Source organism: Magallana gigas, chromosome 10 (genome assembly GCF_963853765.1).
Source record: "Magallana gigas chromosome 10, xbMagGiga1.1, whole genome shotgun sequence".
NCBI lineage: Eukaryota > Metazoa > Mollusca > Bivalvia > Ostreida > Ostreidae > Magallana > Magallana gigas.
The window spans coordinates 30520562-30545960 of NC_088862.1; the positions used below are offsets into that span (position 1 = coordinate 30520562).

The window sequence follows — 25399 nt, forward strand, 5'->3', positions numbered from 1 at the left end:
CAGGAGAGGACCTTAGACAATTAACTGACAGTGCTGAAATCTAGTTTTCTCTTTTTAAGGTGATATGGGACACATCCATATTGTGATAAACTTCCTGATGAAAAAAAAAATCAAGTATAATTTTTTCCTTCTTAAAATTGAAACATATTACTAATTACATAAGGTAATACAGATTACTGCTTACATAATCTAAGAATACAAATTCTCTATTTCTGTAATAAATACCAGTACATTATACTAACTAGGAAAAACTATTTTTTTTAAATACAGTTGTGTAACAATAGATAAAAAAATTTAATAAATGGTTATGTTTATATTATACCGGTATCAAAAATATAAACTAATTCAATCTATCTAGTAATTTAATATGAGAGGCTCATAAACCACTTCGCTCACCCATGCAACAAGGTTCAAATTTTGATCCGAGTTATTAACTAGCTTTTTAATACATTTATAATGAAAGTCACTGTCGTCCAAACAACTGCATTTATTTTGAATATTTAATACATGTATAACCCCTTTCTATTATCAAGGAAACTACTGTATAGTCAATTTGAAGCTTCAACATGTTACCTGGCTTATTTATAATTATTTTATATTAAGCTTTACCCAGCCCATATTGAATTTCCAGGTAATAATTTTGATGATTCTGTGTTGTCCCATGTTTCTTTCGCTCAATAAATGCATGACGCACACATCAGACCAGCAAGCAAAATTACACGTACACCTGTATATTTACAGCAAATGTAGATTCCTTATTTTACTTGTATACCTAATTCCGTGTTTCCATCATTTTGCATCAAATCGCAAGATTATAAAATGCGAAAGTCGAGTTTCTTGTATGCTTGACTTGATGAGTAGTCTCCCTTGACATTGCTATGCAACTGGTAAATAGTTATCATTTTGGCACTCGCTTTAGAGCCAGAGATGGATTTTATTTCCCCTGTGATTAGGGTTACGTTTAAGAGTTTTATGATAAAATAAACTTATTTAGCATTTTTATCTGAAATTTTTTAGACTTTAGGTTTATTCTACGACGGCGTATACATTGGCGCCATATTTATGGGGACCGGCATACTAGATAATTGTTTCATTTAGTTTACATCTCTCCAAAAAATAAAAGCAAGATTTTAGAATTTGCGAGATGTGGTTATTGCGATTTTTACACGCCGGATACTAAATCCTCTCATTTAATTAGGAAACTACTGTAAATCATATATTATGCATCTGACACAACATACTTAATACCATATCACCGATTCCCAGTCAGAAGCACTCTGTTTTATTCACTAATAAGTATGAAATATTTTAGTAATTGTCTTCATAACAAGATTCATTCCCACCAATTAAGATTCCACTGATTCTTTTCTATATAAGATCTTCAGTTGTTATCTTTTTAAATTAGCTAGTAGAAATAAATTCAAGAATATAGATTATCAACTAAAAGAATATACTCATCTGAAGACTTTCAATTTCTATCGAATTTAGATAGTTTCAATTTGACATGAATTTGCAAATACTGTAGATTCCTATTTAAACGCGAGGAATTAATTTCTGCGTAAAATCGTGAGAGGCAACCCTCGCAGATTTTAAAATCTCGCTTTTATTTTTCAGACAGTTTTGAACCATAGTAAATTATTGCAGAACATTAGTGATCACAATTATATATTCTCACGATTTGATACAGAGCAGTGGCTTCGTGGAATTAAGTACTCGCGTAAACTAAAGAATTTACAGTATACATAAAACTGTCCTTTAATTTAAAGTAATAAGGAACTACAGTAAATGTAAATTTTTGAAGTTTTTATACCATAAAGTACATTATGAATATATAAGTTGTACCAACACCCCCCCCCCCCAAAAAAAAAAAAAAAATTAAAAATTTTGTATTGATATGGTACTGACATAAAATATTTTTTAATACAATGCCCAGTGTTTTGATTTTGATATACAGTAAAACATGGTTATAGGGAACATGCTTATAATGGATTGACACTTACAGTACTAGTGAAGTGATTTTCAATTCCTGTGACTTGAATACATGTTGTAAACTTGACGGATATATTGAATTACTTTTATAACGAAGCAAAATCGCCTATCCCTGGCACTTCGTTATATAGGTGTTTTACTGTATAATTATTAACTAATATGCTTTTGTATAATGTGATTATTGTACATTAATTTATTGCACATTCACTGCAAAATAAATAATTTTTTTTTTCACAACTTGACAAAAAAAATTTCATACATAGACAATTGAAAGTATTAAAACTTTTTTTTAATAATGCATAGATATTCATATAGCACTTTTTTGTCCTCTTGCAAAGACTCTTGTGCTAGAGTACTTAATTTTCTTATAATAAAGAAAAATACTCTTTTATCACAAAATTGATAAAAAAAAAATAAAACACCAAACCAAAGGAACAGTATATGCAATCATACAAGAAAATGAAACATTCCCTGAAAAGTAAATGTAAGGACTTTCAGTTCAATGGCACTGCTCACTGGGTGGAAAAGTCAAAGTAATCAATCACTTTAGAGGTCGGGGTCGTCTCCTTGGTGTTATTTGACCTCTGAACCCGTTCTATCGGTTTGTCCTTCAGCACCTCGCAGCTATGTTTTGCAGCTAAAGCAGATTCTCTGAATATGAAAAATAATGAAAGATGACATTTGAAAAAACATGTAATTTCAAATGCAAATAATTTTCATGCAAGGAATTTCCAAACAATGGCCCTGTTTAGCACAAGCACCTGGTGTCAAAAACATTTATTTTCATGCTAAGATAATTTCCTGTACATGTACTACTATAATTATTTATAATAATAAATTTTGAAAACAAAATATCTGTAAGCCAATGCTCTAAGCAGTGCTCTAATGTGAATATATAAACTAAACAAAGTCGACATTTAACAGGAAGTTGACATCGAATTTGCTGAAAAATGATTCCTACCATATGGCATGCCAAAACAAAAAGTTTATTACAATTTTAACCATCTGCAATGAATAATTGCTGAGATATCTTTTGATGGAAATTTGTTAAAAATTTTAAGCTAAAAAAAAAAGTCATTTAACAGAAAGTTGATGTCTGGTACAAAAATAACGTTTGTGATTAAAAGTGGCTAAGAAAAATGTGACAGAAATTTGTTAAAGACAAACAGACACACAAGGATAAAACTGTACATCCCCTCTTCTTTGGAGTGGGGTTATCAAATTTGAAAAGCGGGACAGTGAATATGAACCTTTTCAATAGTATACATGTAGAAGAGGAAATTTACCTCTCTATAAAAAGAGAAATTTTTAACACCATGTGCCTGTAATTTTAAGGTACATGTTCATGTATAGGTAAAGATTTTGTTCTATTTGAAAGAGAGAGACAGAGAGAGAGAGAGAAAGAAAATATACATCTGTTTTGCAAAGATCAATTGAGAGAGAAGTGTTCTGCATTGACCAACAAATGGTTTTCTGAAAGACACTGCTTGGTTTAGGTTTTTTTTAAATATGTATAGACCCTTTACCTGATTGTTGTCTCATTGTATCTGTGGGGGATTGGGACCGGGGCCTTGGGGTGAAGTTCTCTCTGGATGTACGAGGTCAAGGTCACATTGGGTAGCCAGCATTTATCCCTGAAAAATGTTGCTCACAATAACAAATACACCATGTAACATATCATACAGTGAATATCTTTAAGCATTTTGCAAATTTTGTAAAAACTGAGTATGGTACAGTTAAATCTGTCCATTAAAAATCTGAATTTGTCATTTTAAATTTTTGATTTCATAAGTAAGATATATCATCACAAAAATAAGCAGATATACCATAACTTTACAATGATAAAATTTTCATGATGATTATAATTATTGTCAATTATGATTTGATGCAGTAAAACCATCTCTTTTAGTTGTAATCTGTAAAAAATTTGCTACCCAAGCAAAAGTGGCTCACATGAATCTCATTTGAAATTTGCACGAATTTCATTCGAATTCTTTGCATGAGAAAGAGACGAAAAGTAACATGCATGAATTTCATGCAAAAACCTTTAGTTAATGTGATTTTGACACAAAATTTTCGCACATTTTCAAACAAAAAGTAACATGCATAAAAATCATGTGAGGCCTTTTTCCCTGTATACAATAAAAACACTGCGTACTTGTGAGCTGTGGCCACCACGTTTTTGCTGGGTTCATAATCGTAACTCTGAGTCTCACATCCATAACACTCAGCCAGCTCGTGGATCAGTCTCCGCTGGTCACGGTTCATGCACGGAAAAGAGTGCGACCGATATGCCTGCTTTGCCTGCCAAAAAGAATGGGAAATGAATTCATAACATAACATTTATGTTTAAGACTTTTCATAACCTACACAGCAGTTAACCCAATTCAACTAATTAAACAAATTTGTTAATCTATTTCACAAAACTATTGTGGAATACTGTAGATTCCTAATTAAATTTGAGGAATTGATTTCCGTGTAAAATTGCAAGAAGCAACTCTCACTAGTTTTTAAAATCTTGCTTTTTATTTTTTAGACAGTTCTGAACAATAGGAAATTAGAACAAAGAATTGGTGATTGCAATTTTATATTCTTGTGATCTGAAACAAAACAGCAGAATTGCAGAATTAAGTACTCGCGTAAACTAAGGAATTTATTCAAAATTTAATGAATTCCTAAATAACAGACATGTTCTATGTACAAGTCCTATACATGTATGTACCTTTTTGGCATTCTGCACCAAATCATTGAAGTTCTTCTCAACACCTCCAACAAAATGAAGATTTTTTCTGTCAATGTAAAATAAAACAATATATATCATCTCTTGACAATGACAAATCTGTAGTACACATTGTAAAAGCAAAAATTTCTAAATTTCGATCATGGTTTTTTTTTTCTTTTGGCAACCCATAATTGATTTAAGAGGATTAAATTTCATAATTTCAAACACAGTCACACTTACAACACACATAATCAAATGTATTATACAAACATTTATCTTGTTCAGCATATTCAGCAAAATACGGTAATCTTGAAACTTACTTGGCAAAATCCTTGAGGAAATCTGAGAACGAGGGTGTACCCAGCTTGTTCCCGAGGTCAGGGTTCTTGATCTCAAGGGCCAGGGCTAACCGCCGATTCCTCTCAATCAGGGCACACTCAGCATCACACTCCAGGACACTGTAACCATAGCGACAGGTAAATTACCCTGTCTACACAAAAGTTGTGTACACTATTTACAAATAACAACAAACCACATCTGAGATGCATGTTCATGTACTTTGACCGTCCCTAATCATTTACAAAATTAATTCAAAACTGAAGTAAGTATTCAATATCTGTCTGCATTTTTTCTTTAAATATAGGCTGGGTGGTCACCAATTACCCATCAGATCTAGCTTAAAATTGAAGAGATATTTCTATAGAAATAAATTGTTTTAATTTTTATTTATTAGTAAAGAAAAAATTTCAATATTTTAGCTTTAAAGTTTGAATATTTTTCAAATCTATATTTGTACAGAGCTCTTCTTCTCAAGGAGATTCATTTAGTCTTAAAATGGTCTAGACCACCCAGCTCTTCAAAATCAGAAACATTTTAAATGAAACATTGAGTGCTCACTTGTTTGGCTTTTTGGCCTTCTTGCCGGAGGTCAGATGTGATATATCAACACTCTGTCCAGCCCCCAGGGACGTGGCTATTGACTGCATGGTCTTACTGTGGGTCAAAGAGCAAAGGTCTTTATGAGGGTCAAAGAGCAAAGGTCTTTTAAAAGTATAAACTAAGTAATACTGTAACAGTATTGTAACTCTTACATGTACATGTATCTTCAACAGACCTTCATTTCACATGTTTATTGACATGTATTTTGAGAGATTTTAAGATCAAGAGAGATTTTTCACCTGACATGCTTATTAGCACTTTCTTTAATTCACCTTTTTGTTTCAATCAATCTATACTAAAGTCTTGTAATGAAATAGACTAAACCCATTCCCTTTTATAATGCAACACTTTTATGGAAAATACTAAATAAGTATGTACATGAAGTTTTTTAAAGATTAAAATTAAGTGTGCTTGACCTTTTGAACCCTGACTGACCTTTTGAACTCTTTGTTGTCCAATGATTGACAGGTTACCATGGATTCTCTGTTTCCACAGCTACATTTTATTTTCACCTGAAAAAATAGCAACTCATAACTTAAATAACCTTTAGTTAGTACAAAAAGAGATTCTTAGTCCTGCATACACTGTAGGTTGTAAAACATGGTTGATATCAACAACATAATCACTTATTATTCTCTGCCAATATATTTCATGATTAATTTTATTATTATCATGGTTGTCGAAAGTTTTTTGAAGTAATGTGACCAAAAAGAGAGAGAGAGGTAACCTCTTAAAAGCATCATGGTAAGAATGAGAGAGAGACAGTGAGAATGAGAGAGATGGATGGACAGATGCAGAGGTAATTATATAAAGAAGGTATTTAGAGATAAACATACAGAGAGAGAGAGAAAGGAGCTCTGACCTCTGAGAAGTTATACAACAACAGAAAGATAACTGACCTCTGCTTTGCAAGAGATGGACGGACACGGATCGTCGGCATGACAACGGGTCATACACAGGTGACTGCAGTTCGCCCTCTTCTTGTGGCACGGCTGTCGACACGTCTCCCCTTCGGCCTGACAGGGACCCTAGAGAGAAACAGAAACAGTTATTGTTGTGATTGGTTCTTGTTGCTTGTTCTGTTGTCACATTGAGGAGGATGAGGAGACTTACGCTATGGCAGACTTTGGTACATTTGTGTTGTACACAAGGTAACTCGTTATTACAGGGTAAACCACATGATATGTTGTCTCGGTGACAAGCGATGTTTTTCCGTTTCTGTAACAAGATAGAACATGGAATATTGCATAATTTGAAACTGAAGGATACATAAATGATAGAGATCCAAAGAAGTTAAAGTGGCGGAGAGAGAGAGAGAGAGAGAGAATCACATACCTCATGTTTTCCCATACACCATTTCTCAGTCAGAGCTGTGCAAGGGGGACAATTCTCATCACTGTGACATCGATGTTGCACTAAAATTATAGTTATTTAATAAACATCATAATTCTACATCATAATTCATCCAAAAACAACCCATGAACCATTGCCTTTTCATTTAGATCATGTATTGTTTTATCCCAAAAATAATTTTTATATTTCAGTCCTCTTGTTTTGACTTATGAATCTAAAGCATATAAATTTTGTTTTCATTTTATCCAATTCTCTTTAATCTCAACAAATCAACCATAAGATTCAGATAGGATTTTAAAAATGTAAAATAAATGTTGTCTACACTTGTACAACTTGCATAACAAGCGATATCGGCAGATATACTTCTGAGATATCTAGACACAAGAATCAGGAATAAGAACAGGTTGGTATTGACTTCGCTTACCATCGTGATCACAGGCGTGAACACGGTTACACAGCTGGTGACACTCGGGCGGCCTCGCCCCACAGGGAATGGGCGGGTACATGATCTCAGCCCCGCAGTGACAAGGCAGCTCGTCAAAACCTAGAGCATAGAATTATATGAATAACAACTAGCAAAACCTACAGCGTATAGAAGTACATAAACAATGCCATTCTTTATTAATAGTCTTGAGGTTAATCATTTAAAATCCTTCTTTTCCAATATTCTTAACGTTTTAAAATCGCAGACATTTGGATTGACTTACTAGCCATTAGACATGGTGGACAGTTGCCGCGGTGACAAGGCTCCTCACACCTGTGTAGACCACACGGAAGTTTCTTCCCACAAATCAAATTACAGGCATGGTCTTCTGACTGAAAAAAAACCGGTCAAAGCTGATGACAATAGGAAACATAGCTGCATACTGATCACATACATACTGCAGTGGTTTATGGTACATACCTCACAGCAGTGGTTTATGATGCATATTACACAGAAGTGATTTATGCTGCATACCACACAGCAGTGGTTTATGCTACACACAACACAGCAGTGGTCTATGCTCAACACCACACAGCAGTGGTTTATGCTACATACCATGCAGCAGTGGTTTATGCTGCAGACCACATAATAAAGTAGTGGTTTATGCTGCAGACCACACAGCAGTGGTTTATGCTACATACCACACAGCAGTGGTTTAGACTACATACCACACAGCAGTGGTATATGCTACATTCCTCATAGCAGTGGTTCATGCTACATAACAGTGGTTAATGCTACACACCACGAAGCAGTGGTTTATGCTACACACCATACAGAAGGGGTCAATGCTACATACCACACAGCAGTGCTGCCCACACTTGTGTCTCTGACAGGACCTAAGTTTGTTACACTTCCTCTCACACAGGAACACCCGGTCTGAAAACAAACCACACTCACAGTGTAAGTTAGCTGCAATAATGTAGCCCTCTCCCGATTTTTTTTTTTTTTTTTTTTTGGGAGATATAAAAAATCGGAGAGGGCTACATTATTGCAGCTAAGTGTAAGTACATCTGATTCCTCATATATAGCACAACTATCTGTTCAAATTTATGTCTTATTATAATATCTTTTTATTCAATTCTATTTACATTTTTATTTTGAATCATCTTAAGCTTCATTGGGGCTATTTGTTATTGTTCTCTGGTATTATGTATACAGCAAAACTATGTGTTAAAATTATAAGTCCTATAAATTAAATATCTTTATTAAATTCTATTTTTCCACTTTAATATGCTATTGATCTCTGGCATTACTCTACATACATCAAAAGTATCCCCTCTTGCAAGCATATTCTTAAATTCTTTTTAATAAAGTAATTAGCTTTTTTCCATATTAAGTTCGTAAATTCACCAGTACCTTTCAACTTCATGACCTCGGTACAAGGGAACTCTTTCTTGAACTTTGTGCAGCGACAGGTCAGCTCTGTTGTTAGGTCACATGATCCACAGGGCCCCTCGTGACATTTACGCTCACAAATGTGCGGCTTCTCTGCAAGTGCAGACCATACACATCAAATACATAAGATAGCACAAGTGTAAACACAATATACAATGTGTAAATATACACAATGTGGTGTCAAAAGTCTTGAAAAATTTACCAAATTACGGGTATACTAACATAATTGATAGTGTAAGAGATGATTTTCTTTACCTTACATACAGACACACATTTTTACCAGATATCTCTTTAACTGAATGAGGATAAACACAAAGAAACCCAGCTAAAATAGTACCAGACTGTTGTTTTAATTGCTTAAACTAATAATTTGCTAACTGTTTAAATGTATATGATCAGTAGTCTTAATTCAAGAGTATATATCATGTATTTACAAATTTATATACCGGTATGCATTTAATGAAATATGATTACATTGTCATGTAATTTCTATCTACATGTCAATCTGGCTATTCAAAAGCTATGAAATGTAAACAGCAATTGAAAATAACTGTAAAAGTTAACAATAAGTAAGAGTGGAAAATCTTGACACCAGCAAACCTAGCTGCAAAAACAATCTTATATTCTGTATAAATTAAATTTGAAATCAAAGTACTGAAAGTACTGAAAAGCGCAAACCTAGCTTGGGTCTAAAGGAAATTTACTTTGTGCAAGCTTAGTTAGAAATAAGACTTATCGACATAATGTTAATTAATATTGATTGAAAGTAACTAATGCCAGAAGGGTCGAAATGGCATTTAAGTTGTACTCATCCAAAATTTATCCTTATTTAATTTAATTTGGTTAAGAAAATTTGGTCGAAATTACGTTTCTTTTAAATATACATGTATATTATGATTTATCATATACACTTAAAGTTAATTTAAATCAAAGCTGAACACGACTTGTAAATGGGCACCTGCCTGAATCATGTTATATAAAAGCCTTTGATTTTGTTACACTTTATTTCACATCTGTACCTTGTGTGCGACGTGTTAAATACGTTTGTTTGACAAATGTCTGCACTTGTATTGTCGTTATACGCATTTTCTTTATAAAGGTATTGCATTGACCATTATAATTGATGTTGTGAATCTTCTTCTGCATATGTACTGCATTTATCTGGTAAGTTGTTGCGTCTAAGTAACAAATGTAAGCGACGTAAAATATACGTCCACACAGATGAGATCTACTATGCAAACTTAAAGTGTTTAGTTCCTTATATATGTGCTGTGAGGAAAGCGGCGAACACCAAGAACTATATGTGGCTATTTACAAGTCGTTTTGATTTTTCTACATTCCAGCTTCTGTTTATGCACTCACAAGATTAGCTTTTTTAAAAGCTAAGAAACTCAGACACTGGAATATATATACATTTTAGGTGACAAGAGAATACACACTCTACTACTGTCTAGTTTAATTCCTTCCCAGAATTCCAATTTACGGAAGCGCATTTGAAGTTTCACTATAACTTAATAAATCGACCCGAAGGCTGACTATAATCACTGCGTAGCAGCTCCTGCAGTGATGTACGTAAGCCCTGCACATTAGATTCACAATAGCCGTTGCAGTCATGCGTAAACCCATGAAACTGGTTCCCCAATCAGTTTAAATGATGTATATTTCTGCTCATAGGGGGCAGTCATTCGATGCACCAGAAGTAGAAGTCTAACACCAATAAAGCGCTGAGCTATGCTTAGCGCTTTATAAATGATATATCACAGTTTACAATAATATGAACATATACATACTTGGAGGCCCACACTTCAGAGGCTTGCGACATTTTCCCCCACATGTGGGTATGGGTTCAAGACAGGACTGCCTGGGGGTGGGGCTGAGGTCGGCCAGGTCCCTTGCCCCACAGGGGCAGGTGGTGATGGCCTCTGGGAGGAGTGTACAGGACTGGCAAGACCCGGGGTGACAGGTGTCTTCACACTTGTGGTTACCACAACCCAGTGTCCTGTTATATATGTATAAATACACATGAAGAGCCATCTTGGACATGTAGAAATATCAAACATTTTCTGGCTTCCTCATATACTGTCAATTCCTTATTTAGTACTTGATTCCGCGACTTCAATCGCGAGAATATAAAATTACAATCACCAATTTTTTTGGCTATAATTTCATATGGCTCAAAACTGTCTGATAAATAAATGCAAGATTTTAAAATCTAGCTGTTTAAAACAGGGGTAATATAAACATGTCATTAGCTTGAAAGACATGAACAATTATCTCACTTGTCACACTTGATGCCACAGCTGTAGGACTCAGTGAAGGACTCGCTGCTGCCACATGTTACCTCCCTTGATTCATGACTGCCATAGCAATCTGTAAAATCAATAATCCATGCATGAATCTGTATGATTAAGACTGCAAAAAATCACACATTTCAAAGATTAAGTAAATCTTAAAGTTTACTGACATTCAGCTTCTGTCCTTTATAAAATTTAAACTCCATCAGATTCCTTTCGTATTAATTTTGATTATTTTCCAACCGATCCCAATTTGAAAATCAATGAACTGGATAATCCAATTTAATAAACATTTTTCACATTAAACATGAAAGGTTGTGACCTTTTACCTTGTTTGATGACCTCTGTACATGGGTCACAGGGGCCTTCATGACAGATCTCCTTACAGAAGTGCTTGCCACAGTTCAGCTGTTTCTCACACACGCTGGAACACTTGAAGATTTCTACACTGCTGCATTTCATGGACTGACTGAAATCACAAACAAGAAATCACACATATTGTAAACATACAATATTTTGCACGTTCAAAATGATTTTTCAAAAGGTTAGCGTGAATTTGATTTAGTGCTTTCAATAATGTACACCTATTTATTATTATATGTACAGAATATGTTTGACAGTTGGTGATGTAATTGATTAGGTAGAAGCTGAATTCCACCAAAAAACATTAGAATTAGAATACACAGCCGAATATGATACGCTTACAGTATTCAATTCACTAAAAATTTCCTAAAAGCCATCTACATTCAAGGGGTATTTTATAAAGGAAATTCCTATATTCAAACCACTATCTACTCCTGGATTATCATTGGCTGTCCCAAAATAAAATTGATCAAGTTCAGCTAACAAGATGAACAAATTTGAGTTGTGATGTTGACATACAGGAAAATACATAGTGAAAATTTAGATTGTCTAAGTTTACTGACCCAGGGGACCTGTTCTACCACAGAACAACATCAAAACCTGGGTCACATAGATGTTTACCACAGAATGACATCAAAACCTGGGTCACATAGATATTTACCTCTGTTTGCCACACAGACACTGGCGGGTGACCACAGCATTGCAGGGTGGGCAGGGACCCGGATGACAAAGACTGAAATGGAGAAAACGAACATAAAACTCATTTTTTAAGGAATATGGAAAATGGATCACACAAATGTTCATTCTGCAACAGCATCTTGCGCTGATAAAAAACAACATAGCTTTGTTTGGTGCATGTACATGCATTATAAAGCCTAATGTAATCATTCCAGAATTTAAAGGTAATTAATCTATATAATCATAGTTTCAATTACAGAGACAATTTCTTGCTCATTTAAAAGATGTTTTTTCAATAAAAACCATGTTGCAGGATAAATGACACCCTTCTGAAAAACACCATGTACATGTATGTGTATTGTCTTAGGAGTCTCAATCTGATTGACATGTATGTTTCTTTCCCTTGCCCAAATTTAGGTTAAATTTCAAAATATGGACCATCAGGCATCTATTGCATTCACAAATGTACATTATCTATGCACACAAAATGAATTTGAACTTACATGTTGCAGTGATGTTTACATCTTGCTGAACGATTTTTCTTGCACACTTCTCCACAGCTGTGAGGCGTTTCCATCCGGTTCCATTCAGGGTCCCGGCATTTTCCTGTCAATTACAAAAAATATAATAAAACCCCTTCATTGAAACTGCGGTACTGAGTTTCTTAAGGGCAAAGTGACATAGTTTGGTGAGATAATGGCAATTGTTTCATTTGCATGTCTCTTTATTATCTAATTAATATAGTACCTATTTAATTGTCTTTATTAATTTACCCTGCAAAATAGCAGTACTGCAGTCATCAATCAAATGTACAAAGATTTATCACACAAAGACATTCATCCTTTATGTGATCATTCTCAACAACAGATAAGAGCAATAATTTCACAGGAAATTATATTAAATACATGTACGTTTTAAGTACAGGAAATCTTATATTCCAGACATTGTTTACTCTGTAAACAATAAGAGATGGTCTTAAATTTGCATTTTTTAAAAACAACACATGCAAATACTAATTTATGGTGTACATATTCTCAAGATGAAAGACTGACCACAAAAACAGCGGTACTGATTGGGAATCTTGTCGGACGTGTTTTGACAAGCAGGGCATCTCCATCCGTTGTCCACGCCTACAGAATCAGATACAAAACATGTACTCAAAGAAAACAAATTCTATGCATTCTGTAATTCTATTTCAAAACTCTTTTGTTATATAACATATATATAATAATGAAAGGAGTGGTATTTATTTAAATAAATGAATGAATCAGTGTATCTGATCAAAAAGAGCTTTGTACATTTTGTAACACCATGTACACCAAGAAACATATTTAACAGGTAAAAAAAATCGTACACATTAAATTTAAACCTATGGTTACTTTAAGATTTCTCACACATTTAACTCTATTCCTCCTGAAGCATTATACCCTTTACCTTCTAAAGCCATAATTAATTTGACGCATCGGTTAATACCCTAATGACAATTTATGACACGTCTATATTAAGAGGGAATGAAACTGACTTAGTGATTATTGTAGCCATATTTTACTATATACCCACCTTCAATGCGAGCTGTGGGCGACTTGGCCCACGTCTTGATACAGCGGAGATGGAAGATGTGATAACATCCGTTACAGCTCCACACGGCGTTCTGTCCGCGAATCGTGTCACAGCACACCATACACTCATAAGTACCGGCTGTCAGCTGTTCTATCAGTAGAGCTGTCAAAACACACTTCAGGGTCAGCCATATAAATTTAAATAACTCACAATACCGGTACTTTCAAGTTTCATATTTATTAAACATTTCATTAAAATTATTTTGAAATTAAAACTCTAAAGTTGTACAATATGTTTTCCTCAGATTACAAAATTTTCATTAACATCAATCTGCATGGGTGATCTTCAAAGTTCCATTCATTGAAAGGAGTAAATTCTGAATAACATTGATATCATTCAAAAATTTAATATACAAAAATTTTGGCTATTTAGCTGCATCACAGGGGCCAAGACTTTGACTGTGAGCTTTTATTATCAATACTTATGGGTACTAGTTTATGATCAATGATTAATGAAAGCAGCATGTACCAATATGATTCACCAATAACTGCTTGTAAAAACAGTCTGAGAACACTGGGGCCTTACCTCTCTGGCTCTCGTCCACTTTCCCTGATGCTGTTCTGAGCAGCACCTGTTTCTTCCTGCCGTGTCCTTTCTGGTTCTGCTGTTGGTGCTGATATAGCAAGTTCTGCTTCCTCATTGGTTTGTAATGAATAGACTTATCCTTATCTTGTCTCTTCGACATCTCCACATCGCTGGCGTTACTTCTAGTCTCGCCCGAAAAACAGATGTCGTCACTCGTCTCGCTCATGGTATCAGACATCGTTCTCCGATCCCATTCCACTACTGCTTGACAGATCTGATTCGTGAAAGATTCTGTACTCTCGCCATTAGAGTCTTTATGTTCCCTCTCTTTGGTTTTGGGGACAAATTCCTTCCTACTTCCTGCAGCAGTGCTTTGTGTAATTCCTTCGTCACGATAGTCACGCCCTTTTCTACTTTCATTTTTGCCTGCATTGTGATCCCTAGGACTATTTCTCTGACCTTGTCTGCTATCCTTTTTATTGGGATTATTTGGTTTCCTGTCAGCACGGTCTCGGCTGTACTGATACTCCTCTCTGTTACGTGTATTTTCTTTTTGTTGATCAGAGCCATCATACTTGCTCCCTTTCTTATTTTGACCCTTTCTTTGATCCTCTGTGTGATGCTGATTGTGTTTAAACCCCTGGTGGCCACTTTTAGGTCTCTCATTGTGCCCTTTAGTGCCTCGTTCGCCTCTCCAATGATCAATTTCTGTCACATCTGGCTTATTGGTCGATTTTTTACTAAATGATGCAAAATTCTTTTCAAAGAAGTCCTGATCAGAACTATAGGCTTTACTTTTTCTCTCTACCACCCCGCTGTCTGTATCCTGGCTATTACTAGATGTCTCTCTTGCTTTCTCCGCCTTGTGAGTTGGGTGCGAGTTTTGATCAAATTTTTCCACATTAAAATTACAATCACTTTCATAACTCTTTTTCGATCTTTGAACATCCTTTAATTTTTTATGAAATATTTCGCTTGTACCATCACTTGTCTTGTCTTTTCCTTTTTCAAACTTACTTGATTTCCCTTCTTTATAATAATTTTCCCTATGTTTTTCACCAAAGTCCCCATCTCTTGTGTGTCTGTGATCTTTATCCTGAACTGGCGATCCATATCTTTCAGCCCTCTGACCCTTTTCACTTCTTTGACCCTGTCCTTGTTTATAGCCATGACCTTGGCCTCTACCATATCCACGACCTTGACCTTTTTCATACCTTTGACTTCTCTCATATCCTGCATCTCTTTGATGTCCGTGATCAAATTGCCTATCATAATTTTTTTCTTGATCTCTGTCATATCCATGCTTATGACCCCCTCTATGTCCTTGACCTCTCCTATAACTTTGACCTCTGCCGGACTGTGTGCGATACTCTTTAGAACTACCTTGCTGGGAGTATGGCCTATTTTGTTTACCTTCACCATTTTCATGATATGAATTTCCTCCGGTTGACTGTTGTCTAAGTTCAGAATTAACAAACTCCCCACCCTGGACATAATTTTGAGGAGGAAAACTGTTCATATTAGGAACATAAAATTGACCAGGAGGGGGTGTCTGGAAAAAAGGAGGAGGAGGCATGTGCATTGGAGGAGGGTAATATGGTCCATTCTGAGGATCATATTCTTCATAGCTTTGATAGGGATCTGTTTGATAGTAGTAGGACATTTTTGACCTGTGTCTTCAGTGAATCTGAAAGAACAGAAATATACCATATGTGATACGAAATCAAATCCCTTAAATTCCCTTTAAAAGCAGAGACATACCACCCCTGTTAAAAGTTACGCTAAATGAAAATAAAGCATGCATAGAAAAGTTGATTTTTACTTCAGTCATCGGATTAATGCCACATCAATATACAGTTGAAATGGAAAGTGAAAATAAAGGCTCGTCTAAAAAATTCGAGGAAATTCGGTTAACATACCTCTCTTCTACTTGAATTTGTAGTCTGCTCAGTTCTGTGTATTTTAAATTGGCAAACAACTCATTATTTATCATTAAATTAACTACAGTGAATATCTTTTTAAGTGTTGTTGTTATCTTTTTTATCGCAACAAGTTGCGATGTTGGGCAATATTGAACTCGTCAAAATTTCATAATACACCCGTAACACCATGTCAGAAAAGCGCTTGAAATTGAGATCACTTGAACGCTTACCTTTGATGGCGACTGTTACCATACGTCTAATCCGTTCGTTTGAACATCGAAATTTGAAGCACGTTGTTTACCATGACGTTGACTTGACACAGAGTGTCGCAGACTTCAAAGACTTTGTCAGGAAAGGTAAGTTTACCCCCAAAATGTCCACTGAAAAATAACGATTTTGCACTGATTGCGATGTTTCAACCGGTTCCATGTGGTTTCTCTGGGAAAACGAAACTAAGTTCTTTTTAGTTCACTTGAACCAGTGTATTCCAGAATTTATTTATTTCGTCGAAATTTTCCTGACTTGGCATTATATAGTTGAAGGTTAATAACCTAAAACAACTATTTTTATTGAATGAAGCGACGTATTAGTGGTACATTAACTTGATTAAGGCAACTGTAAGATCTGAAAATATTTATCATTTTTCTATAGTATCTAATTATTTAACAGATTTTTATTTATTTACTTTATTTCTTCAATTAATGTCTGATGTGGAAGCAGGCTAGTGATTAGGCCCATTGCTCATTGTCAGCAAGGCTGCATAGATACATTCCATAACGTTATAAATTATTTTGTTATACTTTCATGATAAATTCTGAAATCTGATTGGTTAAGCCGCAGTTGATAATCCGTTTTGTTATACTTTCATGTTAAATACTGAAATCTGATTGGTAAAGACGCAGTTAATAATATTTACTATTACCCTCAGCATTAGCAACGTACTTAGCAACGGGTAACATTAAAAAATGTTACATGCGCGAAAATTATGCGCGTACGGTTCGCTGTAGAATTCACGTTATTCCTATATAAAAGCAGTAAAATTTTCTTAAAAAATAAGACATTCAGTATAACAAAATAAATAGTGCCTGTTTGGGAGGATAACAGTTGAAATTGACACCCCTTGAAAACCATTGTCAACCTCCGCTTCGCGTCGGTTGACAATGGTTTTCTCAGGGTGTCAATTTCAACTGTAACCCTCCCAAACAGGCACTAATTATATAATATTACCCTCAGCGTTAGCAACACACTTAGCAACGGGTAACACAACGAAATGTTACACGCGCATAAATTATGCGTGTAAGGTTCGCCGTAGAATCACATCATTTGACTCATATAAAAGCAGTAAAAAATTCTCTAAAATTAAGACATTCAGTATAATAAAATAATTAGTGCCTGTTCGGGAGGGTAACAGTTGAAACTGACACCCCGAGGAAACCATTGTCAACCTCCGCTTCGCGTCGGTTGACAATGGTTTCCTCGGGGTATCAATTTCAACTGTTACCCTCCCAAACAGGCGCTATTTATATAGTAACAGCTATAGTTGCTGTCATCCTAGTAACATCAAGAGTCGATCTTGCATGATAATACTCCTTGTTTTGGTCATAGAATGAGCCATGGCCATACAATCTGATTAGAATTAGATGTTAGATCCGCTCGCTTACTCGCTACACAAACACCAAATGTTAGATCCGCTCGCTTACTCGCTACACAAACACCAAATGTTAGATCTGCTCGCCTACTCGCTACACAAACACCAAATGTTAGATCTGCTCGCCTACTCGCTACACAAACACCAAATGTTAGATCCGCTCGCTTACTCGCTACACAAACACCAAATGTTAGATCTGCTCGCCTACTCGCTACACAGACACCAAATGTTAGATCTGCTCGCCTACTCGCTACACAGACACCAAAATTAATGTTAGATCTGCTCACCTGCTCGCTACACAGACACCAAATGTTAGATCTGCTCGCCTGCTCGCTACACAGACACCAAATGTTAGATCTGCTCGCCTGCTCGCTACACAGACACCAAATGTTAGATCTGCTCGCCTGCTCGCTACACAAACACCAAATGTTAGATCCGCTCGCCTACTTGCTACACAAACACCAAATGTTAGATCTGCTCGCTTACTCGCTACACAAACACTGTTTGTGTAGCGATTAAGGGAGTGGATCTAACATCTAATTTTAATTAGATTGTATGGCCATGTGAGCATGCATGATGATTAATGTGATAATTTATAGCTGACTTACGTAATAACAAAAGCTATGTCCCTTTTTGGGGTCAATTGATGAAATTGAATTGAACTTTCTGGAGCAAATTAACGCGTGAGCACGTTAAAGCTATACACGCTATAATTTACGTCAATTTTGAATGACAGTGTAAACGCATGTGTTTGTCTACTTATAAAAGTTATCCTTAATCTGTAAATTACAATGGTGAATTCCATCTCGTTACAAAGATATAGATTTTTGATTGTTTATTTTCCTGCAAGGAAAATATACCTTTTCATGAATATTGATGAAGGAAGAGCGAAACCGACCTCATTGCGCATGTCCGCGGAGAACTAGGTGGTCGTTATTGTTTGCCTAATTGAATATCCAACTTGATTTTTGATATGCTTAACAGTTGTTAATTTGAAATACATACATGTATAATGAGTAAAATATGTTTGTCATTCACGATACCCTTACATCTGCATTAACACTTATAGGATCTATAAATAGCACATAGGGGAAAAACACAGGTCTACGTCATTTTTTTGAAGGAAGTATTCATATTTACTCACAGGCTTGTATTTTTTTCTCTTGTTTGTACTCGTATATTGGACAAATTTTTGCTTTACTGAAATATCCTTTCCCTTTGTGAAACTATCACGATTATGAAGATGTTGACCCTTCACCAGTTTTGGTATGATAGACTAAATTTAGCTGTCGATATCACGTGATAGATTGATATTCACAAGGAGGCATTACTTTCCTGGCAGGAAAATAAATATTTTTTATTGTTTAATATTTGATATATTTGTTACGTGATCAAATTGAGCATTATAATTAACAGCATAAAGGTAACTTTTATTATAATTAGTAATCCAACACAGACATTTTCCCCGTTATTCAAAATTGACGCAAATTATAGCGTGTATAGCTTTAAATCTTTGTAATGATCCTACTCAGCTATATGTTAATAGTAATTATTAATAAGATGCCATCACCGAATCCTTGGACAGTCCTTCATAATTCATGCTGGGAAATTTAACTCCAACTTCGCGGTTGCTTGTAGCAGTTAAAACTGTAATATTTGTGAAGCACATATCACCTTGCACATTTAAAAATCTCGCTGTTTTTGTTAGATGTAAACTAATGATTAAAATTTGGCATTTCGCAATTTTAATATTCTTGCGATGCAAAATGGTTAAATAGCAGAATTAAGTAGTTGGGTAAAATGAGAAATCAACAGTATATGATCTTTTTTAGAATTTTTTTTGTAGCTAATAAGCTCCCTGTAATAAAATCATGTACTAGTTTGACTGTTGTGTATTGATTTTGCGATATATACATTCATTTGCTACATGTATTGTTGTCTTGATCATGTTGATTTAATTTTCACATTTTTTTGTTGTTTTTTGTTGTTGTTGTTGTTTTTTTTTAAAGATATTTCAACAAGACCTGGATTACCCCCTCCATTTAAGACTTATTCATTTGGTGAGTTTAACATTTTGAAGACCAAAAAATAAAATGTTATTATTACGGGCCGCCGGAAGGCGGTCCGTTATTTGATACACATTTAAATATTGTTACTGCGTTTCTGCGGGATAGTTCTTTTTTAATAGAATTAATACTATGCTTATTTTTATGAATTAAACGTAAATTTGCATGTAGAAATATGTTTATGCCTTTTAGAAAATATCACATATTTTTTGTTTTACTCGTAAATGAAAAGTAGGTCATACTTAGTAGATTGTCGTATTTGGCGCGTTTTTATCGAGACTATAATCTATTCGGAAAATTTCGGAGTTCTTCATTCTTTTCAAAACAATGCATCAGGATCGGTATGCGGGACATACTAAAGACCTGAAATACGAAAGACCTGAATGTCATTAAATTTTATATAAATGATACATTTGAATTTCTATGTGCCGTGTCAAATAAAATGACTATATAATGCATTAAGTTTTCATTCAATACAATGCAACAAAAAAAAACCAAAAAAAAAATGGTTTGAAATACATAATCTCCAAGAGAAAAATGATAAGTTGAACTTTTTATTAGAGTAATGTAAAAATCAATGTGTTCTCCATTACTTCATACTATGGCAATGATCATACAATTTCCGTTAGAAATGCTTACAGTAACGAAATCGATTCTTTATGATAATAGTAAAATGTTAAACTTCAAAACAAGTTGCTGAAAGTATATTAAAATTTACCATACAAATTAGTACAACCAACTCTTTTTTTCTTCTTTGTGGTGTGTTTTTATGTAAACAACCAATGATTTATACAACAATTATATTTTTTGCGGCCCATTTGACGCTTGCGTCAATATGATTTCTTGTTGGGAGTTGATTTTAATCAACTCTCCTATGCAGTTACTCTGACAAACCGAAAATGAAACAGTGTTTGGACCTAAGCACAAATCATCACCGCTGACAAGACTTAGTTCTTGAAAATAATAGAAAAATACGATGTAATGTATGCTGAAGCATTGTTTTTCAAGAAAACTTATCTATAAACACTTTGAAAATAGTCAGATTTTATATAATACTAACAATGTAGATATTTTTGTAGTATCATGTATTACTACGCCAGAGTTTAATATAGTCTCGTTCAACCAAACGCTGGCTGTCTCCGTAAATCTCCGACAGAGAGGCTCTCTTGCTTGTCGGAGATTAACGGAGACAGCTGAGCGTCTGGTTGAACAAGACTAGAGTTCGATATCAATAGTGTTTGGATCCATACAATTTTTAGAATTGTTTCGATTACTAATACATAGTTTGAAATCTATCTTTAACATGATTCATATGGGTTTCTCGAAATTCTTGTCGGAAAATTCATCTTATAAAAATGTGCGTAATTTAAATACAGACTAGAAACTGATTGCTACGCAAGATAAGTTGATTTTGAAATGAATGATAATCGATAAAATCAACTCCCGTCAGTACTTTAGTACTTTGATTTTTAAATTTAAGATGCTTGTATATTCCTTTAAGTTACAGTAACTGTTGTATTTTAACCACATTTATGAACATAATTAAAAAAGATTTATTAATACATGTTATATTTTCAGATACTCTGAAGATCTCCCATCAAGCTTATGGATACAAGGTCAATATCACCCAGGCCTGTTTTTAATTTGTTATTAAAAATTTTAGCAAAGAAATATCATTTCTTATTGAACATTTAGGAAACTCCTTTGATTTGCTCAATTTAGTCATTAAATTACATTTAAATCTATAAACCTAGGAACAAAGCTTATTTTGATATCTATCTGACATTTTATGTAAATTGAATAATATTATTTAAGGAGCAACATATGAAACCTCAGTATATACCGTATTTTTTTCGGAAATTAGGTCGATACTTTTTTTCCCTGACACGTGGACCTTGCCCTATTCATCGCTTCGCCCAATTTATGTTTGTTTTTTTTTGGTTGGAAAATTTGATATGAAATTTTGCAAAAATTTATGCAACCCTCCAATAAAATCATGAGTGTTTACTATAATACAGCTTGAATTTCTGGGTAAAAATCGTATGGATTTTAATCAATATACTGTAGTAATTTATCATTTAAACAAAATTAAATGTAAATAGATTTATTTCTTCTTACAATTCTTACTTAGATCACTGACTGAATCATCTTTCGATCATTATTATATGCTGTCATGCATTTTAATCATGTGCTTACGATAAACAGGAAATCGATTTCGCGCGGTAAAAGTAAAATGAGAACCGTACAAAGGGTAATTACGGGGGAAAAATATCGTCGGGTAGAAATTAAAAAAAAAAACAATTTGTTTTCATAATAGAATACATGAACAAGTTTTTTTTCTGTATATTCAACATAAAACTTCCCATGAAATTTTAGCCAGGTGTCTCTGAAATCAGTCTGGGTATACTTTGTTTATACACAGTTGACTCTCTGCACGTGCTACTCATGCCCACAGGCTACAATAAGATCAGAGGTTGACTCGTGTGTATATACACAGTAAAAAGTCACACAGAGACACAGGGTGGCATGTGCTACCGTAGTCATGCCTCCAGGCTAGGTTACTATCCCCCGGTTAACACCAGTTTGTACACATGGCAGGGAAGTAATAAAAAACGATCTTTTTATAAATTAAAACCGGCCGTACTGAATTAATTGGTTTGAAAATTTTGATGCAATTTCAAACATTTTCTTACGATGTTTTCAAGAAATACATTTTATTTCCCTTTTGTTTAAAACTGTGAAATAAGATTAAAGGCTACTATATGATAACGTTATTGGTTTAAACCATTTATTCATTATACCCCCGCAAACGAAGTTTAGGGGGGTATATTGGTTTCACCCTGTCCGTCTGTCCGTCTGTCTGTAGACGCAACTTTGTCCCCCCTATAGAATTTTTTATTACTGCATGGAACAGTTTGAAAATTTGTACATATGTTGAACACCATCTGAAGATGTGCACCTGCAATTTTTTTTAAGATCAGACAAGATTTAATGATTTTATGACAGTTTTCATTTTCCTTATTCTATATATTGTACACTAATGTTGAAAAGTAAGGGAGGTAATCCTTACAGATTTTATTAATTAATTAATAGAAAACACTCTAAAATATATTTATATAAATACTTCCAGATGAAGTTTTTTGTCTTTATGTCTTAATTAATAAATTTTTTTTTATTTTTTATAAGTATTCTATCAACTGACAATGCAAAGTTTTTGTTCGTCAATGATAAATTCTTAGGAGCTAATAAGAACATCAAAGACAAGTGTGGCTGAATTCATTTGTCCCAAGGGAGCCATTATCTGAGCCATGGTTCAGATGGAGCATGTGTTTAGGGGAAATTGATAATCTGTAAAGTGGGTGATGGTTTTGGGGCTATTTTAAAACTGTTTCATGTAAACCAAAAGGTCTATCATTATAAAGAAATAAATAATATAAATATAAATGATTAATTTAAGAAGTTAAACTATTTTTAGAGGTTGTTTAAATTTATTTGTCAAGTAAATTGATGAAGTGACCCTATTGGGCATTAATTTAAATGAAATTCAAAATTACTGATATGATTGTAGTGTTTTGGCAATTTTAAAATTGTTTGTGATATTAAATTTTCTTTTTTTTTTTTTTTACATATTTTTACATAGTATGGTAATTATGGTAATGTTTTGGGAGTTTATTGAATTTAACAAGTTCATCAAAGAAAATCATAGTCCTATGGGATCAATTTTCTGATATGGAGTTCCACTGTGCCATAGGAGAAAGTGAGGAAAATTTGAAACAACTAATTGCATCTGTCAAGACTCTTATTAAAAAAATATTGAAAGTTTTATTAACAGAAGAGCATTGCTTGGCTACTGGTATTTCTATTCACTGCAAAGGGAGGGGTTATTGTCATTTTGTTGGTTTTTCTTTAAATCAATTAAATTAAAAAAATATATCATCAAATACATACATTTGTAAATAGATATGTATTTACAGTGAAATTCTGACAATTTTGATTTTAATTTTTCTTTGTTATTATAACTAATTTTTTTTTTTTTTACAATTCTAGAAATTTTTTTTGGTATGTGTTCCAAACCTTTATTATTCAATTCAATTATTTGTCCCATTTGAAATTAGCCTAGTGGGGGTATTAGTCCCATTAGGACAGTTCTAGTTAGAACTAGCGGTAGTTTTTCGACCAATTCTTCGAAGTCGACCTAATTATACTTCTTTTTATTTTTTGGCTAAAAACGGCCTCCTTCGCCCAATAAACCGTATCGACCTAATTTTCAAAAAATACGGTACTAAAAATAAATGTGAAAATACATAATCAGTACTTTCAATACTTTGATTCTTATTCTCCTTCAAACTTTTACATGTAATGTAGAGTAACAATCCAGTGATGAACTTGGAGGATGATGAAAAGTTGATTCTAAACATGCTAAAAGAGGACAGATCACTAAAAAGAAATGGAGTAGGTAGGTGCTGCTACAGCTAGACTTTATGGTTCATCAATCTGACAGATTGTTTACTAAATATTGCAAACCTTGCTGAAAAACATTTGGTTTACCATTTACAAGTAATTATCATTTTCTTTGCTAAAAAGCATGTTTGCTCCATTGAAATGAAGTTAGTGCTTTTGTCTTATTTTGTTGTCAGATAATGAGACGGAGATCTCCTTCTTCAAAATGGAGGATTATCTTGAGTACAAGAAGAATCCCCGCCATGCTTGGTGATCACTTTATTCTTTACACTACCAAATCAATGCAACAATATCTCTGACAGTACCAATACAAACTCATGCCATATAATCCATGGCCAACAGCAGGAATCTCTACTCAATCAAGCGCCATTGTGGTTTTACAAACAGCGCACAACAGTGAACCATAATACTGGTAAATTTTTGCCTATATAGTGGGATTGAACTGGATGCAGTGAGGAATTTGTTGATGTGAAAAGGAAAAATATAGTGAACAAGTGAATAATGCTATTCGTTGATATGATTCTTTTGTAATCAGTAGATGATACATGTATTAAAAATGTGGCGCAACGGAGGATTGGTTTTCATTTATATTTAAATGAATTTTACAATGAGTTTGGCAATTATTGTTTCATTCTGAGATAATGGTATATAGGTAGGAATTAGAATTTGATAAAGTGCAATCTGGTGCACTTGCAAATGCAAAAGTTAGATATCTAAGATATGAAATATTGATTATTGCTGTTAAGAAATATTGTTTTTGCAACTTACCATAAATCAATTACCATTCAAGTATAGAGACCCCCCCCCCCCCCAGGTACCCTAGTGATCAGTCTGTCCTTTCATTCAACTGTGCTTCTGAGATTATTTGTCTTGAGCATATTTTCTCTCCCCTTGGCCCAATTTAGTTCACACTTCATCCACAGAGTGCCTTTGGGTAAAG

General features: G+C 34.2%; 2 protein-coding genes across 4 annotated transcripts; one reads left to right on the plus strand and one right to left on the minus strand.

The window, feature by feature from the left end:
* Nucleotides 1–1894: 1894 nt before the first annotated feature.
* LOC105342997 (transcriptional repressor NF-X1) lies at nt 1895–16653 on the minus strand. 2 transcript variants are annotated; one of them, XM_066074070.1, is made up of 23 exons: nt 16515–16653; nt 14363–16049; nt 13778–13939; nt 13270–13347; nt 12721–12823; nt 12201–12272; nt 11506–11645; nt 11162–11252; nt 10673–10881; nt 8844–8975; nt 8284–8363; nt 7711–7819; nt 7428–7547; nt 6986–7065; nt 6764–6868; nt 6550–6678; nt 6086–6162; nt 5609–5704; nt 5032–5169; nt 4712–4778; nt 4148–4293; nt 3516–3623; nt 1895–2640 (listed from the first exon to the last, which is right to left on the minus strand). In XM_066074070.1, exons 2-23 carry the CDS (start codon nt 16023–16025, stop codon nt 2502–2504), a joined length of 4044 nt encoding a protein of 1347 aa, XP_065930142.1. In that variant the 5' UTR covers nt 16026–16049; nt 16515–16653; the 3' UTR covers nt 1895–2501. The 2 variants fall into 2 exon arrangements, with proteins under 2 accessions (XP_065930142.1, XP_065930141.1); XM_066074069.1 differs by lacking the exon at nt 16515–16653 and adding an exon at nt 16282–16484.
* LOC105342981 (UPF0538 protein C2orf76 homolog) lies at nt 16457–25030 on the plus strand. Of its 2 annotated transcripts, XM_034453328.2 has the most exons (5): nt 16457–16640; nt 19942–19992; nt 21577–21614; nt 24364–24454; nt 24636–25030. In XM_034453328.2, the coding sequence occupies exons 1-5, from the start codon at nt 16472–16474 to the stop codon at nt 24710–24712; spliced, it is 426 nt and encodes a 141-aa protein (XP_034309219.2). In that variant the 5' UTR covers nt 16457–16471; the 3' UTR covers nt 24713–25030. The 2 variants fall into 2 exon arrangements, with proteins under 2 accessions (XP_034309219.2, XP_034309221.2); XM_034453330.2 differs by lacking the exon at nt 19942–19992.
* Nucleotides 25031–25399: the final 369 nt, after the last annotated feature.